General features: G+C 38.4%; 1 protein-coding gene across 1 annotated transcript; it reads right to left on the bottom strand.

Moving 5' to 3' along the window:
- Nucleotides 1-7460: 7460 nt before the first annotated feature.
- Nucleotides 7461-12837, bottom strand: LOC306734512 (L-amino-acid oxidase-like; the record flags this gene model as incomplete). The annotated part of the gene is given in 8 exon segments (XM_079215869.1): nucleotides 7461-7722; nucleotides 7724-8245; nucleotides 9118-9254; nucleotides 9433-9501; nucleotides 9942-10143; nucleotides 10290-10402; nucleotides 11294-11520; nucleotides 12801-12837. Coding segments are annotated over 8 exon segments (1569 nt in total).
- Nucleotides 12838-19801: the final 6964 nt, after the last annotated feature.

Here is a 19801-nt window from a genome sequence, read left to right as displayed (position 1 = left end):
GACATCTATTAAAGCCGGAAAGAAAAGTTCCAAAAAATGGCTCTCTAGCGCCCCCTACAAGTTGGACCGGCGACGCCCCTCGCCCAGAATTTTTTTTTTACTTGAAAAAATTCGCACATGTCTGTCTCCACCTGCTCTACAAAAAAGCCTCTCAGACCCATAAAGTCCGCCTATGAATATTTTCCGCCATCTTGGATTTTGTGAAAAACACATTATTGTAGTTTATTCCTAAACGCTTGCTCCGTTTCATACCAAACTTGGTACTCATCATCAATGGCACTGGATCATCAATACTGCATTGGAATTTCTTTGATATCTCATTGCGTTGAGGAGATATCGACCAATCAACCTGTTAGGAGCGTGTCTTGATTTTAAACACTCATAACATTAAAACTATTTGGACAAACGACTCCAAACTTGGGGTATATGTGCACATAGCATCCCCTAACTTGCAATAAATCAGGCGTCCAATTTGAACAATAGGGGGCGCTACAGTACTTCGGCCAATTTGCCATTTTCGGCCCATTTATGCTAATTTTAGCATATATTTGCATTTACGCCAAATACTCCTCCTACAAATTTCAGACAATCGACTTAAATTCTGTTCTAAAGTGATATCAATACCCTCAGGAGTATGGCTTGTGCGCTCGCAACGTTTTCACTCAACGGCCTTGACGTGACGAGGACCCAAAGACGCGCCTACTTTGAGCTAACCGCTATATGAGAGAAAGCTGTTGTAACTCCTCCATACATGATGCTATTATCCCAATACTCCTCATGCATGATACTGGTCCATGCCTGAGGACATGTACATGACAAATGTTCAGATTGTCATAGCGCCACCTACAGGCAAAATTAAATCAGCCAAACGGCATCGGGTTTACATCTAATTTACATGACCTGCTCTACTCTTCACATAGAGAAACATAATGCATGTGTGTGTGTACTGACTGTGTTCTGAGTGTGTGTGTGTGTGTGTGTCATCATCGACCCTGCTTTCAACCGACCTGATCAGTAAATCACATCGTACCTTATTCATGAAATATAAAGCATATTCATGGTACCTTATTGCTTAAATATAAGATACTTATATATTCATAGTAACCTACTAGCGCCACATACTGGCCAAACTAAATATACCAAACTGCATCCCATTTACATGCAATTTAAATCACCTGGTCTACTTTTCACGTACAGAAACATGATGCACAGTATATGTTCACATTGTCGTAGCGCCACCTACTGGCCAAAGGAAATCAGCCAAACAGCATCGGATTTAAATAAAAATGACAGCGCCCAATTGCATGCTGGGTAACACTCGTGCACAAAACACAACAGGAAGAGACAGACCGGAAGACACGCCACACAAACAGCAGTTAGCCGACCAACGCTGAGACAGTCTTTCCCAGCATGCCTTTCGCCCGTGTAATTTGGAACCATGACGGATGCCAGTGACGCTGAAACCTAAGTAGCTCTACTGCACTGAAAGGGTCAAACTGTAAAAAATGAAATGCTGGTCCCTGTGCTTGTTGAGACCATGCATGGGTTTGGCTGGTTTCCTTCCAAGGCCATTCGGCGACCCGCCGGCTACCCCAAACGTGCCGGGATCCAGTGAGGACCCGTTCACAGCTGCTCGCAGCTGTAACTGTCTACCATATCTGCTGTATTATGCTACAATGTGACATTCTGTAAATTTTTGGGTTGTTGGTGTGCCGTGGGATTTTTTTATTGTGGAAAATGGGCCGTGGCTCAAAAAAGGTTGAAAAACACTGACCTAAAGGATCTCCAGAACTAAATTTTGATTAACTTCATTTAAATTGCTGAAATACAGTAAAGCCTTGTGGAAAGAGTTCTATTGGGTCAGAAACAAATTTAAGTTTATGCAATTACATAAACCCCGTATTCTCGCCGTCACGTACACGCGGTGGCCAAAACGTTTCACTAGATCGTTAATAAGTACACTTTACAAAGTCGGATTCCAATGAAAGACACCTCTCTGTAACTCTACGAGCTTGTAGGAGTCTAATAAAGCATTGTAGATCCTTGTGTGTTGTATATATTAGTACCTGATAAATCCCAATGCGGCCGGACAGTTTTTTTCCCCAACTAAGTTTTTCGACTGCACCGGCTTCCGTGGTCAGGGGGGGTTTCTTAGAACACGTCACATGTCTTAAGCGGGGGTTTATGCACAGTTGGATACCCAGCATGCCAAAATCCGACCATGTTTTGGCATAAAGGTTATAATTTTTAAATGTTTTAACCAAACAACACTATTTTTTAACTGAAACTCCTTCGTAACAACACAATGCTTTGTTTTATTGTGGTCGGTGCTCGGTTCTCGAACCATTTTTGCTTCATGCAACTTTCATAGAAACAAACGGGACGCCTCCAACGCCGTATCCAGTTCTCTTCACAGATCCATAGTATGAGCACTACGGGACAATGAGTTCACAAGCTTTATGTTATTGCAGGCAATGCACGACACATTCCTTTATACCTTTTCACAATTCTGCTGATCGCAAACGTAAACATTTCAACAGGTTTATTATATTTTATGATTTATTATTGTTATTATTGTTTTATATATCTTTCATCCCTGTTGTTTTTGTATCTTTTTTTTGTCTGTAAATTGTTGCTACATCGATACCAAATTTCCCCTTGGGGATTAATAAAGTATATATTCATTCATTCATTCATTCATTTTGCCAAGGCGTGTACTTGTTAAATGTAAATAGTTCATAAGGCCAAAAACGAAACACACTAGGCATTTTGGCAAGACTCCCTGAATATAGACATTTCCTTTGAAGAAAGAGTGCACAAGGTTCCTTTAATGTCTAACTGTCATGAAATAACGTCCTTCACATTGGCTTGCTTGAAACATGGTAATGTGGCTTTGCACTTGTGATTCTTTCACTATGAAAGCAAAATACAAATAAAACGTATAGCAAATAGCTGCAGTAGCCAACAACTAACCTAGACAAATAATCACTGCTTAAACCCACAACTTGGGTTGCAGGTGCAGTTCTGTAGTGACTCATTTAACTAATAGAGGTTAAATGAGTCAGACCTGACCGTGGTCACACTAACTGGAATTATAATACTAGTTTTATTCGTTTTATATCCAGAAAACAATAGTTTGTTTTGTTTGTTTGTGTTGTTATGAAACAGCTGTCTGTGCTCACACAGTGGCTTCCAGTCTGCATGCTGTATCATTAGAATAAACACTTTGCTTTGCACGTCATTTGAATCCTGTCAAACCTGACGGACAGATGAAATGAATAATAGGAAATATCTGATTCAAATGATTTGTGTTTGAAGCTTTAAAATGAATACAAATAAAAAGATAATTTACACATCCTGCATTAAACAAAAACCTATCAATCTAACTGGATATTCCATGTTAAACTAACTTAATATCCCGAGACACGAGGTCACCGCCAGTGATGCTAATCAGCAGCTGAAAGAGAACATTTGCCTGCCATAGTTTACTTAAGATTGACATCAAATCCATCATTTCTTTGACAATATGCAAAACAACAACAACAACAGCTCAGTTCTGCTGTTGCCATAAAGACACTCGCATACAGGAGCATTGATTAATATGTGTACTCATATTCATATACATGTATATCGGGACTAGAGGAGAGCAGACGGAGGGTTTGGACGATCAGAAACAAGCAGCTGACAAGGTGGGTGTCCTTTATGAAGCAACCATTTCAGTTGATATTGTTGAATGCCATGTTTATTTACTTGTTAAACTCTGTAACATCTGATATGAATATTAAATTACATTTTTATGAATCATTAATTTAAGATATTTCCTTTAAAAAGATGCTTTGTATTGACTCATATATCATTAGCAATATTTTACAGAAGACCATGTCTGGCTCCAAAAGTAAAACAAGTAGAGGAAAGTAACTATGAATGACAGAATAAACACATGTGATGAATTCAATTTAATAAGTCAAAAAAATTGACATTTAAGTCCAAATTATGAGATCCTAAACCAAAATGTGTTTCAAAACAGCAACATTTTGAGGCAGCAAAAACTCTTCATGTTATAGCAACAAATCGCTTGATTGCATTATTTTTTCGATCCTGCAGAACAAATCTACTTAAAAACTAATTTGCTATTATATACAAATCCGTATTTTTTAATAACTTCCATTTTCATGCCATGAGGCACATTGCTAGTTGTTTGACTGTTATTGAAGGTTTTCCTGAGCACATTTTAAATCTGTTGTTGTTAAATCTGCACACAGTAGAACATCTGCAATATTATATATATATGTATATAGATATAGATATATAGATATATATATATATATCTATATATATATACATATATATATAGATATATATATATATATATATATATATATATATATATATATGTATATATATATATATGCTGCTTCATATACAAAATAACTGGACAATGAATGTTTTAAATCCCTTTAATCATCTTTGAATAGAAGATGATTGTTGTCTCATTGTCTCATTAATTAGTTTCTCACTTTCTTTTTTCCCTTTTTGTCATAAAAGCAAAACCATAAGAATCGATATGTCTGTCAACTCTTCTACCGTCTTCCTCCCTATCCGCTGCTTAAACGTTGAAGATGTAGTCTTCATCAGCATTGCCTTCAACGCCACAAGGATAGTGCTCTTCCTCCCGCTCTCCATCCTCATCCTCTACCTGGGTTACCAACAATGGCGGCGGCAGAGCTCTTCTGCAACGACGAGGCACTCTGACGTCATCACCTTCCACGTGGCTGCTATGGAGCTCATCTATGCGTTTGGGACTGCAATCACCTTTTGTGGCTTCTTTACTGGTCTCTACGAGGTGATCACCGTGGGGATTTGTGTGTCTTCTATCATCATGCCGGGTCAGATGTGCTTTCACATCCTGACCTGTGTGGAGCGATACCTGGCTGTTGTTCATCCCGTCATGTATCTGGGGCTGAGACAGTCAGGCGGGGTCAAGATACGAAACATCGTCATTGTATGTGTTTGGCTGCTGTGCTTTGGATGGATTGGTTTATCAGTTCTGTTCCTTCCTGATCTTCCCATCATCCCAATGTTCTGTTTATTGGTCTTCTCTTTAATTGTCATAACTTTCTGCAGCATTTGTGTTGTCTGTGTTCTGATTCGTCCAGGGCCAGGGAAAATGGGCGGGGAAAGAGAGCGAGTCGATCGATCAAAGCAGAGAGCGTTCCATACGATCAATGCCATCATGGCAGTTCTGTGGTTGTGGTTCACAGGGTTCCTCGTCTGTCTCGCAATATACAACTCACAGCTGCTGAGCAACAGCGCCGGGTGTTTGATGCTGATATCTGGATTCTGGTTTAGTCTGCCCAGTAGTTTGGTTTTACCAATGCTGTTCCTACACAGAGCAGGAAAACTGCTCATATGCTGTTAAAGCAATGAGTAAAGACAACAACTGGACGGATCAGAGGCTACTTGCTTTAAATGAATGAAGAATACGTTTCACTGTAACTAATCATCAGGCTATGCGTTAGAGCATAGAAGGTTGGATTTGATATTATTAGATAAAACAAATGAAATAGAGCAGGTAATATACTCTGTGTATGAAGGTAAATCAATTGCATACACAGTTGTATCATCTGCATATGAAGTTAAATCATCTTCATACAGTTTCATAATCTTCATATAGTTATATAATCTTCATACAGTTATTTCATCTTCATACAGTTATATAATGTTCATATAGTCATATAATCTTCATACAGTTTCATAATCTTCATACAGTTATATCATCTGCAGTAGTCCCTCCAGGTCTTTATTGTGATCATCGCAGCCCAGGATTTCTTGGTTTGCTGCAACTTCTCTCAAAAACTGTGATGTGATTTAAAGGGTTACATTTGATTTTCATCGACGCAGACATTTGATTTGTCTCAATTGACACATTTTTGCATTCAAATTATATTTATTTATAAATGACTTAACCTCCTTAATGGTGAAAATTGCGAATGGTTTGCATTCAACTAAATACTGAATATCTCCTCAACCCCAAGGTCTATTTAAATAATTAAAACAGCTATAATATACAGAAACCCCTTGTGAACATAGATAATAAGTTCATACTGTATATGTGTTAGTGGTATATTAGTTAATGATAGTACACAGAAAAGGAAAAAAATAAATAAATTCTTATCATAACTATGACTATTAATGAATGTTCTATATGTTAGGAGTATATGTGTGAAGTTTGGCTTTGATTGAGTGACGGTTAAGTATTTTTAATAATGATATTAGTTTAGTATTTTCGAGCAATCGTGTCAACTCGGCCAACACTTGAAATTCCCACTCCCTCCCAGGTCTTTGAACGGTCCTCGCTTCACTCTAGCCATGTGCTGCAGGCTGAGAGAAGCTATGGACTTACACATGGCACATCATCCACTTCAGCTCTGATGTTAACGTTGTGATTAAAGAAGTGTTTGCTGAGACTAGCATAGCTAGCTAACTAACTAAGCTAACTCCCTCACATGTGGCTGTTTTAATCAAACATGTACTTAACCCATATTTCAATATTCACTCAATTTGAGTTTGAATTTTGTAAATTATGAATAATTTTACAATACGTCAAAGTACATGTCCCATGTTTAAAGATGAAAAACTAATTCATTTTTTTATTGGAAACTACTGTCTATTGTCAACTAGTAATTGTAGCATAGAAGTCACTAATTTGAGAGCATAAATGAGTAATTGTTGCATACGAATAAACTTGTGAGATCTCAAACTACTAGTTTAAGTTTGAATTAATACATTTAAAAATGTGAATTTGGCAAACCATCTATCAAAATCAAGAGCACAATACACTAATTTAGAGTTCTCAAAGGAAAACCTGTGAGAGCTCAAATGAACGTTTTAAAGGTTAGAAATGACAAATTAGTATGAGCATGAATTGAACTGTTCTTCATAATATGTGCTGAGCCTTTTTGTTGTGTCCTGGAATGCAGCTCTTAAATTATGTCATTGAATCAGTTTTTCTATCTGTATGATCATTTGTCAATGCTGTTGCCCTATTGTGATGGAGTTCCTATTATTATTATTATTATTATTATTATTATTATTATATGCAATCAGAAAAATAAATAATTTCTCAATGGGAGCCATTTTCTTTCGGTAGTTTTTTTAAGATTTGTTTTGCCAGTATTTGGTCCTGACTGAGTGACTTGTGAGAAGGTAACAGATTCTGACTATTAAGTGGTATAAGTTATGACGGTCAGGTTTAATAATGCCACGTAATACCCACAAGTCATCAGTTGAGGTTGATAATGTGCAGCTAAACCTTTTAAGGATGGGACAGTCATCCTATTAACAGCAGGAGGCATTTCATGAATTCTTAATACTCTTTAAGCTCCTCCCATATTTGCACGTCTACATTTTGGAGGAGAATTCTAAGCATCATGAGTTAAAAAGACTCCAAAAGCAAAACCCTAGAGCTCGTCATGTTGAGTTCTAGCGGCCTCTTGGTTAATGTTGGTAGCAGCTCTGATTGCAGATTTCATGGATGTCTCGATCCAAGCGTGAGGGAAGGCTGTGTGTTCCCCAGCAAAGTGCACCCTGCCTTCACTCTTGAAGAGCTCTTCAGCGTACTCTACATGCTGGTAGGGCGTGAAGAGAGCGAAGGCTCCCAAGCTGTGAGGATCCTGGCTCCACTTCTTCACCACCACTCCTGTGCAGAGAGACTTGACGTGCTCCATGGATCTTTGCCAAATCTCTCAGAGCCATCTCTTTCAACTCTTCATCGCTCGCTCCTAAGAAGAGGAGGGAGTCGTCAGACCAGGTGTAGGAAGCCAGGAGGACACCGATGGTCTCATTTGTTGGGAAACTGTGGCTGGGGTAGTAGATGTAACGCGAGGGCTCGTCAGTGATGCTCTTGCCGCCTCGGATGCCGTCCTCTTTCCAGAACTTCTCCCGAAAGGTAAGGAGGATTTTAGTGGAGCTTTCATAATGGACCCCTCTCAGGACTTCCATCTTTCTGATGGAGAGAGGTGGATCAAAGTCCAGGAAGAGGGCTGCTTTGGCTGTGGTTGTTACCAGAACAATGTCAGCAGAAAGGTCTGTCAAAGAGGTTTGGTGGCCCATCTGATAGGATACAACTACACCCTCATCTGATTGGCTGACACGTTTGACCTTCGAGTTAAGGAGAATGGGAATGTCAAGGACAGAAAGAAATGCATTGGTGAAGAGGTCTGACCCACCAGTCACTTCGTCGTACCTTCAAAACAAAAGGAAAGATCATTAGTCCCTTTGGTCATTGGCCCAAAGCTTATAACTAGAGCTACGTTGCCCTCTAGTGTCGGTTTTGGACATCAACATTTAAGTGTAGCTAAGTAGTAGTTAACCCCAATCATGTATTATCAGCGCTCGGTCGTGTACCTCAGAAGATTTGTAAATTGTAACTCAGTTAAACTGATAAAAGCATCATTTACACATCTATGGATTATATGAAGAAGGTCAATTAATTTTGAGACGCTTTAGAAACAATGGGTCTAAGAAACCTTCATTTGAGTAAATATTCAGCAGCCAAATCAAAAAGTTTACAGGATATTCAACCTCTGTTTCTTCAATACTAGACTTCTTTATCTACGGGTCTTGTACAAAGGCAATGCAGCAGTCCATGAATACAAGTCGACAGGTAATTACAATCCCTCCTCGGCTCAGTGGAGGCTGCATTATGGTGTTCACTCGTTGTCTTTTTGATTCTTCACTGCTCATTTTCTTTTTACGTCCCCTGATGTTTAGGAGAATAATCCTGTGAACACCGCGTAGACGATAAACGCCGGTGTGCATGCCACGCACAAGTAACAAAAAAAGCTTCACTTTTTTAGTTTTGCACAGGACAAAAATGGCGGCCTCCTGGGCGGAGTCCCACGATTGTTTAACTGGTCAACCTGTCTTACTGTCCACCTGGTGGGAACTATCTCGCTCTTCATATTGTGTCATTTGCTCAGACCAATTCATAATGACGCCAGTGGGTTTACATTGGAGTTAGTTGAAGTTCAAGTTCACTAATTCAGTAAACTAAGACACAACGTCTTTCGGGACAAATTTGTCAATGCACAGATGTGTGAAACGATCCGATCGTACGTGGTGCTGTCACTGACGTCGCTCTCGATGTAGATCATCTCAGTCAGCGCCAGGTGCATGAGGCTCTGTTCGTTGAGCAGGTCTCCGATCATCTTCACCGCCTCTGGACTCAGGCCACCTTCTTCTTTCAGGTACTCCTGTGAGAGGCAAATGTCTACTACAACCTCTCATTGAAATGTAATCTAACTGATTTTTTATTCAGGAGACCTTTTGCGAAACAGATCAGCTGAGAATATGTTCAGCCGTCCCAAACCCTGGTCCAATGTGCATTGGGGGAACATAACATTCACATCATTATATGTGTGTCTGATTTACCTTCACAGAGTACTGGTCGTACTTCTTTAGAGCAGCTCTGCAGCCATGTGCCACCACTTCATCTTTCACCTCCAGAAAAAAATCAGAATCAGAATCATCTATTGGCCAAGTACGTTGCACACACAAGGAATTTGCTGCTGTTTACAGTGGCGTTTTCAGTTGTATTCAATAAACATATTTTGACCTCCATATTATCAAATCAATGCTTACTGGGAACGTGACTCATTTTGTATATATATATATATATATATATATATATATATATACTGTATATGCTTTCTTTTACTGAGCTATAAAAGCACAACAACACAACATTGCCTTCAGCCCCTAAAATTCCAGAAGAAATTAAAAGTTTCAGCAACCGGGAAAGACAAATAACAATTAGAAAATTTACTTTATGACATTTAAGGGGATATCAGTTGACATAATAAACATCTGTTTGGAACAATATCTTTCAGCTAATTGGAATGAGAACATAGAATAATAGACTGTATGCCTCCTCTCTGTACCTTCTGCAGAGCTTGCTGCAGGAGTTGGTTGGCCGACTTCCCCCTCTCTCTTCTGGGCAGCTTGTAGTTCAGGATGTCGGGGTTCGCCTTCACCGCGTACGTCCTCTTCCGCAGCCCGTGGACCAGGTAGTAGGTGTTGATGTCCTCCATGATGAACTCATTCAGCTCAACTCCCAGCTTGTGAGCAAACCAGCGGACGATGCTGTGCAGAGAGGAGGAGCATGGAGCATTTCCAGTAAAGACAAATAAAGACATTTCTAACAAAGGGCTCATGACAAGGAACATGTGTTAACTGGCTAAAGGTCCAAACAGTGTGTTATTGCACATTTAAGACACAGTTTCACTCACCGGTGAAAACTCGGGATCCTCATGGCTCCCAGGTCGGCATACCAGCCCTCTTCTTCATTCCTGTAGGTCTCCACCCGCCCTCCAACACGACCGCTGGACTCCAACAGGGTCACCTTGAGAAGACAGTTAAATAAAGGGCCTAACCACAGGTGTCTATCTCCTGAAAACAAGAAGCCAGCGTTTAGTTTGTGTTATTGTGTGACTTTTAGTGTTTTTGAGATTAGTTCAGATTTAAAAAAAACTAAACAAAAACACAAACTAACCGATGGACCTGCAACTCCTGTTGTGATTGGTAAAATGACTGTTTTTGTCAAAGGTGTCTTGTTTCTTTGAAGAGAGCAGATATAACAGCTTCAGTTATATTAAAGAAAATAATATAAATATAGCTGATCTTGATTCTTTCAGGTGTCTCAAATACACCCGTGGAAGAACACTACTGTACTCTCTGTCTGTTTCTTTAAACTCCACCTACTGTAATAATTCACTGACTATGGAGAAGTACCTCATACAACCCCACTTTAATTTTGTATAAGAAATGATAATCAAGAAGGTGGAACAAAAATGTGCATTTATTTTCCCTCTGCTGCATATGTTACCGTCTACTTTAGAAATGTAAGTAATCTAAAGATTGTCTCGGTGGTGGCTGCACAGTGCAGCTTGTTGAAATGTTTATTCTGCCCCCTAGTGGCCAACGAACGATACAAGCAACCGTCTGAAGAACCCTTTGAATATGTTTGTTGATATCTGTTTGTTGGGCTGAATTTATAGTTGACACAATTGACTGACAACGTTGTTGAATTGTTGCATGGTTGTTTTGACGAAAAATGTCTTCTTATTTTGTTTATTTATCTGTTTTTGTTCTTCTTTGTCAGATGCATGGTTAAGTAATTTCATTCTTTCTTATTTTCAAGCCATTTATTTTTCGTTAACTGTAAAAACATCTAAATAAAAGTATCAAAACAATAAATACAAGCAGCTGTCTGCTGTCTTCCTGCTGCACGGACCTGGTGGCCAGCGTCTTGCAGCAGCCAGGCGGCCGTCAGTCCAGCCACGCCGGCTCCCACGATGACGACATGATGGGATGCATTGACACGAGGCAGGCCGGTCTTCACGGTGTGCAGCAGCTCGTGGTAGTCCTTGTCCTCCAGACAGTTAGCCAGATGTTCCCTCAGTCTGAAAGCAGCAGTGTTGCTGTGGTGGAGTGTGAGCAGCAGCAGCACAGCGACAGCAGCTGGAAACACGAAGAGAGAGAGAAGGCACCGCTTTACTTCCAAAAGAGAAGATATCAAAAGATCGTTAACTTGGGATCTTTAAATCAGCCAGAAGACGAAAGCCGAAGTCTGTTTGAGAGAACGTTTATTTGAGGTGAGACACTAAAACATAAAAGACAAAAATAACCGGGAAAACAAAAAAAGCCACAGTGTAAAGCTTCCTAAACTCAATTAAAATAACCTGCTATTAACTGAAATGGTTCAACATCCTTGTTGTTTGACTCTGTAACTGCACTTTAAGTGTTTCCTCCGTATCTATAACTCCTCAGCTTTTATTCAGCGGGAACAATGTTGATTTATTTGGAATCGTTTTACTTTGAATCTGCATTATTTGTTCGGAATATAGGAACGTCCCTGAAAGAAAATCTCAATTTAAACCCAAGAATATCTATGTATTTCATCTTCATTCATTCTCCATATACCATAATCTGGATTCTTCTCTGAACACAAATAACAATTTTTGGGTTATAGAAAACTATTTTCACCAAATTACCTTGTCTTTTTAAATACTGGAAATAAATAGTTTTGGAAATTATAGACCCATAAAATAAACAGTTATCTGTTATATCACTGTACAGAAAACCACACATTTAAAAAATGGATAATTCCCTTTAAAAAAAGATATTCTTTTATCTGCATTTCATATTTTTTCTGTTCATGGCCATGGTTTATTTAGCTCAATGTACTTTATACTCAGGATTGAAAGAAAAAAAATCTAACTAATAAAAGACAAACTAATTTTTCAGTCTTTAAACATTGTATCTATCTTTGTGATTGATAATGATCTATAACCTAATATGATCAGACATCGACTATCTATCTCACATGTATGATATGATGACACATGGAATGACAGTGGGCCTGCATGAGTCTAGAAACTGAAGGATTTCCCCAAGCCAGTGGGCTAAAGTCAGCTGGTCCCACTTCCTCTGCTCAGCATGTGACACCAGAATGTTTCAGTAAAGTCCAGAAACTGACCTCAGTCCTCATGCAGGGAAAACGAAACCTTGCTGCTCTGAAGCAGAACGACTCTGAGAGGAACAGAGCGAGGAGCTGACGACACGCACGGAAAATATTAGAGAGCAAAGACGGATGACTCAAACATGCAAAACCAAATTCACCAGTCTGTAAAATGTCAAAGGGATAATTTAGTCTGCTGAGTTTTAAAACAAATATATATACTTTGTCTAAAAAAACACACAAAAACACTTTTTTTTTACACAATTGCAAAAATACTCACACAATTTCCATTTCACCACATGTGGATCCATCTCCATGTGCAAGCGGGACTCCTCTCAGTCTCTGGTGACAGGGAAACAGAAACAGAAAAATAAAGGGAGAACAAATGGTGTGAGAATTAGTGGCCCCTAGTGGTCAGCGCTGCCAGTCCGTGTTCGTTGTGTGTGTTTGTGTGTGTGAGAGTGTGTGTGTGTGTGAGTGTGGAGTTGGTGGAGCTCAGCGCTTCAGCGTGATTTTTAATGACACCAAAACATTAAAAAGTACTAATAAAAAAGCACCGTCGGAACGTATCAATACTCTACTACTACTACTACTACTACTACTACTAATAAAATAAAATGTTTAGGTTTTGGTAGCCATCCCTTTATAACCTTTATAATTTAAAAATGTAAACGTGTGCAACATGGCAGACTCATAGTTTCAGGTAATTATACACTAGTATATATATATATATATATATATATATATATATATATATATATATATATATATAAAACATATTTATGCATATCATATTCCATTTATGCTAATTAATCTCCCTAAAAGTGGCCTGTCAGACAGTTAAAGTCACGTTTACATATGTGTTCATAATCTTCTACTCTATTTTAAGTATATTTCTGTTTTACATCATTTTTTCAGTTTTTCTACATATATACACACACACACATATATATATATTTATATATATATATATATATATATATATATATATATATATATATATATACACACATACTGTGTATACACACTCATAGATACACTTATACACATATTTGTACTCACATTTATTTTAATGAATTAGTTTTTTGTTTTGATATTTCTTTGAATCTACTTTTTCCTTCTATTCTATTAAAAGTTGCTGTCAGTGTAATGTTTTATGAATTAAGCTGAAATAAACATCCTTTTAGAGGAAAAATTTAAACTAAACTAACTAGGTATAACTTTTCTTATGCTGATATATATATATATGTATATACATATATTCGTGGTGAAATTTTAAAAATAGTTTTTTTTAGATGAAAGGGTTCCTACCTTTTGTGGAGCTTAAACAACAGAAGCTGATGTCACATTGACCTGATGTGAAGTTATGATCTCTTATATATCCTAATTTGTCTCAATAATGGAATTTTCCTCTCATCTGACCAGGCTGACCACAAAGGGCATGACTCGATCTGGGTTTTGTTTTTACAAATAGGTTTTGTTTTTCAGTTTCTACTCAACCAACTTTTACGACATCATAAAGAAAGACGCTGTGTGTGATCTGATGGGAACTTTGCCAGAAAAGGGAGGAAGTGCAAGAAGGACGTTTTCATCCGAGCAGTCGCTCATCTTCGATTGTATTTCTGACCCAATGAGTCACTCACAGCTGCTGGGTTAGTCTTTAAAGAAGTATATAGAGTACTTTAAGTGTCTGATCCACCGCAGTGCATGCTTGCCTTCATACAACACATTTCTAGGAAGTAGTTCATGGATATAAAAACCCAGCAGAAGAAGTACTTAACACATCAAGGTAGTGCATTACAATAATATACACAATATTGTATAAATGTATTAGTATTAGTAGGAGTAAGCTAGAAAAGGATAAACATTTGAAATAATTAGCCGATGGTTTTTTTATTTCAAGAACTTTTTTGTGAACTCCACATATTACACAAGTGCAAAGTACATTTCACAATCCACTTTCGATTGGATTGTGAAAGGTGCCATGAAATGATGTGCAGTTCACCTCGGAGCGTCAAGTCTCACTTCCTGCTTGTATTTTCTACTAGAAACCAGCTGTCAATGTAGTAGAGCAACAAACAGTTCAGGCTTGTTTTACTCAGAGTTCGTGGCGCTATGTAGGACGTCCCACAACGATTCCTACGTAATACATACATGTGGATGGGTCACTGGTCTTTCCTCCAGGAGACAGTTGTTTGTGCCGCCTTTGAAACGAGTTAGCATTGATATGTTAGTAACGCAATTATATTTTGTGCAGCTATGCAACTTCCTTATTGGACTGATTCACATGTAATTGCACCTTGAAACTTCCAAATAAATATAGAGAAAAGAGGTGATGTCTTAAGAAAACCACAATGCAAGAGACCAGTGAAACCCCTATAAATACTTGATAAGTTTCACGTTCTATCTTTGTTATGGGTGACGTAGGTTCTTTGTCTCTGTGGAAAGTCTCACCTCCATGTAACGTACAAGCTGAGAGAGGATTATTCCGTTTACAACATGGCCGCTCTACAACATAATGCTGTGTACGTAACATTTCATTCAAAATGCGTTCCTTAATATAATCTTATAAACTTGGTTTAAATTGTTCTGTTTAAAGTTCTTTAAGTCCTCTCATATGTGAGTCTGTGTTCCTTGGCTCCACCCACTGACATTAAGCTAACCACTGAGGCTATTTCCACCTTGACAGCAGCTCGTTCTCTGAGACAAGGTTTTCAATCTCAAACTCAAAGTTAGTGCTGCAGCAACAGCAGAAAAACAGCCACACAGGAAGAGACCACGTCTCACTGTTGAACTCACTTTCACAGTCAGATGGTCAGACGGTCAGCGGCGAGACGACATGGAGCTCACAGCTCTCTGCATCCGACTGTGTGAGTACTGACTCTGTCTCCAGTTAATAAAAACTCAACTACCAAGATGATGTGACCTCTTGGTGCAATATGTGTTCGTGGACCAGTCATGATATTTAACAGACCTTCCAGAGCAGCTGTAGTCGCTGCAGGCATCGATACAACATGTGGATGCTACGAACACGTCTCAGTGATGTTTAGCTCTTCTTCTTTGTGTCTCCAGATCTGAATGTCTTGTTCCTGCTGTGTGCACCTGATCAGAGAGTTAGTGAGTACCAGATGGTTGCTCATCTATGAAGCAGGAAGATGTGTTCTTATGTGATTTTAGCGAAGTCGTTTTTATTGTGTTTTATGTGCAGATTGATTTCAGATATATATTCCACTAGTTTATAAATCAACATCAACACAAATATCCTTTTTCTTTGTCTCAGGTTCAGTGTTTCTTCGTGTCGTCGCAAACAGACTGCAGTTCTTTGAATATGAGACTCTGACTTTCCAATGTGAGGGGCTCAAAGGGGAAGAACTGTCATGTAGATCTACTGCTAAGATAAAATCAATGAGGTCCTCCTGCGTCATCGAAGATGCTTTCCCAGAAGACAGTGGAGAGTACTGGTGTGAAACAGGAGCCGTGAAGAGCGACAGCGTCCACATCACCGTCACTGGTATGTTTGCATTAATATAATAACTCGTTATTATTAAAACATCATGACTGTAACTTGAATATCCAACGCATGTTTTCCAGCTGGCTCAGTGATCCTGGAGAGTCCCGTCCTTCCTGTAGCGGAGGGAGATGATGTCACTCTGCGCTGCAGAAGCAAGACGACTTCCTCCGACCTCACGGCTGATTTCTATAAAGACGGCCTCCTCATCAGGAACGGCTCTACGGGAAACATCTCTATCCTCAATGTTTCTAAGTCTGATGAAGGACTCTACAGGTGCAGCATCTCTGACGCTGGAGAATCAGCAGGGAGCTGGATGACTGTCTCAGGTAAAACAGAGCAATGTTTCAGAATGATTTTTATACATATGTGATGTAATTAAGTTTAATCCTTCTCTTCCTGTTTTCACTGAAGAGACTAGACCTACCTCCTCCACTAGACCTACCTCCTCCACTAGACCTACTTCCTCCAGTCCTACCTCCTCCACTAGACCTACCTCCTCCACTAGACCTACTTCCTCCAGTCCTACCTCCTCCACTAGACCTACCCCCTCCAGTCCGTCCTCCTCCAGTCCTACCTCCTCCACTAGACCTACCCCCTCCAGTCCGTCCTCCTCCAGTCTTGTCTCATGGATCGTTGTCACTATTTGCGTCATGCTTCTTCTGTTGGCGGTCGGACTTCTTCACTTTGGCAAAGATTATTGGCAAAGAAGTACGGAAACATTTCACTGACATTTTTGCTCATAAGAAGCGCTCATAGCTACTGCTGACTTGTACTCTTGACAGAGATCACCTGTCAGTCAGTCTGTATTCTGTTGTGTTGGTGCTGTTTAGTTTCTGCTCTCTTAGATGGACCAAACTAATATTGGATCCAGGCAACAAAACCACAAAACAAGGTTTAAGAAACGAGCGTTAACTTTAGGCAACAAAACCATGAAAACAATTTGCAACACTTGGTTCTGTGTTTGGTGGACACATCCACCTCCTTTCCCATCCACTGTGAGGGCTCTTTGTTTATATCTAAAACTACCGACAGTTGCAAAGTCACATTGATATGTTTAATATGTGTGTCCACCACGAAACAGGATCCTAATTGAGTTTCCACTGTCATTGTTTTTGTGCTGAGCAACCCCACCTAAAAAACTAGTATTAGTGTCCATGAACTCAAAACCAGTAGATTGCATTGTGTGATGATTTCACAATCTGCTATGATACTAGGCTGTAACAGCAGTATTAATAAAATATGACCATGGTTTCACCACAACTATGTCTGTTTTGCATTGTTTCAGTCTTTGTGAGACGTGTTGAGTGTAAATGTGTCTGTGCTGGTGATAATGTTATCTTACTGTCTTGAACCAGTGTATGTAGAGTAGATTAGGGTTTGGCTTTATACAGAACAAAAGGGTAACCTACCTACCAACCTACATGCAGACCTTTAACCGGGCAATCCTACAAGCTTGCACATTTGTTGAGTTTATTGCATTTAGCATATAGGCAATATGGTGTCATCATAAGGAAGACAAACATCTTTATTGGAGGACAGCAAAACTTTATTAGACCCATAATTGACTATAAATAAAGATGTAACAGTGGTATTGATTTTTATATCCAACTTTTAGAATAGGTGCACAACCCCAAACATTGAACTATTACTGGCTCAAAGAAAAAGCATTCAAATGAACAAACTTAACTTTAGTGGATCCTGAGCATTATTACTGATGCTGATGTATTTACCTATCAACTGACTAACTATATCTCTCCTTCAGGTGAGGATGAATTGTTTTCTCGAGCTCTTTACTACTCCGTGGGACCAGGTGACACTCAACACATGGGTAAGACTTGTGATAAAAAGCCATTTGAATGGTAACTGATTTTTGGTAATAACCAACATCAGAGACCAATTTTGTGATAAAAGAAGTGAAATTAGAGTTCTAGTAATTCAATATTTTGGCAACACACTGACATCATTCCTTCTATCTTCAAAGCAGAGCCCTCAGCAAGTACCAACCCATCTTCTAAAGATAATGACATACATCCTTATTAACCTGAAGGTAAGACTGCGGATAAACTCTTATGCCGCTTACATGTCATATTGGTTGGATGGTTGAAATTGGAAAAAATCCTATATTTACAAGACGGATGTATGATTTTATGGTATGAGGGTTGAAAATTACTGTTAATTGTTGAATGTGAAACTACATATGAATATGGGTTTAATTGTATTTTTAAATCTAACTTACATCCCTCTTCGATTCTAATGCATTTCAAAATTAAGAAGACTAATGTTTAATATATAAGGTTTTGACATAAATTTGCGAATTGTCGTTTGAAGTTAGTATCTCAGATGTAATGTTAATATAATAATTTTTTAGGATTTTAAAAAGGTTCATATTTAGTTTGGAATAAGCGATTTGGTAACATAAATACAATATATATATATATATATATTATACATATTATACATTATACAACATTCACTTCAGTTTTTTCTGAACACAAAAAGATTTGTTTTATTTTTAGTTATCCCAATTTGTTCTTTTGTTATTATTTAATGTCAAGCCTTGAAGCAAGTTTAGGCAGCGCAAATATTATCAGGCTATAACTTCAAATTTCTGTATGTGTATGTTCCCTTGACATGCTTCCTCTATGTTTTATATTTACTTGTTCCTATCTTTTTATCTCATATCTTACAGTTCAACTAGTGGAAGCTGACTGAAGGAGAAGCTTTAAAGACATGATTACAATTTCACAGTAAATAGGCAGACATATGAGTAAAATGAGAAAGTACAACAGCCCATGTGTACTTTATTACAACAAGTATAATAGTAATGGAAGAACAAATTGAGCATAAAATGTGTACATTGTGTACTTTAGATAGATAGTACAACTACAACATTGTGTGTATTCATATTAAATAAGAAAGACTTGGTTGTCATGTCATGTGAAGTTCAAAGAATTTTAAAATGAACGAATATTATTCTCGTCATTCTTTGGTGAACTAAAGTATCTGTGTCTATTTTTAAGAAGTATCAGTTTATTATTATGGTCACAGTTAAACTGACTTGTTCCATTTATGTCTGGTCATATGTGTGAGGACAACGTTCAGAGCTACTTAAACTTTTAAATACACTCTTAATAGTAGTGTTATTGACACTGTATTATCTTGGCAATGTTGTGAAAAGATGTGGAATAAATAAGTGCTATTAAAGTGAAGAAAGGTTATGTTGAACACGTCAAATTGTGTTTGTCCTGTGATGCAAAACATCCCTGTTTGTAATGTTTCATAGGCTGATAGTTCTTGCTTTAACATCGACTCTGTTCTTGTTTTAATTTATTAATAATGAATGAATGACGGGTCTGAAAACACAGCTGTTCAGAAGGGGCTGAATGCTCGGCCTGTGGTGTTGATGCTCGCAGCTTTCGAGAGAAAAACTTCAACTCAACACTTTGCTTCGTTGGTCCTCAGCGACACACCAGCAGGGCCGAGTAGCATCGCACAGCCAAGTTGTGGCTGCTCGGCATAAGACACACTGAAATAAACTATTAGCATTTTGCAAATAGGCATACACTGCAAAAACAGCCCTTCTAGAAAGAAGAAAAACAGCAAAACCCATATTCAATCAAATCATCCTATATCAAAGCAAAAAAAACTTACCCCATTGGCAGATTTTTTTGCTTGACAAGATTTCTTAAAATAAGCCAAACATCAAGAAAAGTAAGGTTTTTTTGCAGTGTGTTAGTCGCTTGCTTGACATAACCACTGCAGTTTTGAAG

Source organism: Taurulus bubalis, assembly GCF_910589615.1.
Source record: "Taurulus bubalis genome assembly, chromosome: 3".
Taxonomy (NCBI): domain Eukaryota; kingdom Metazoa; phylum Chordata; class Actinopteri; order Perciformes; family Cottidae; genus Taurulus; species Taurulus bubalis.
This window is presented reverse-complemented; position numbering and strand designations above follow the sequence as displayed.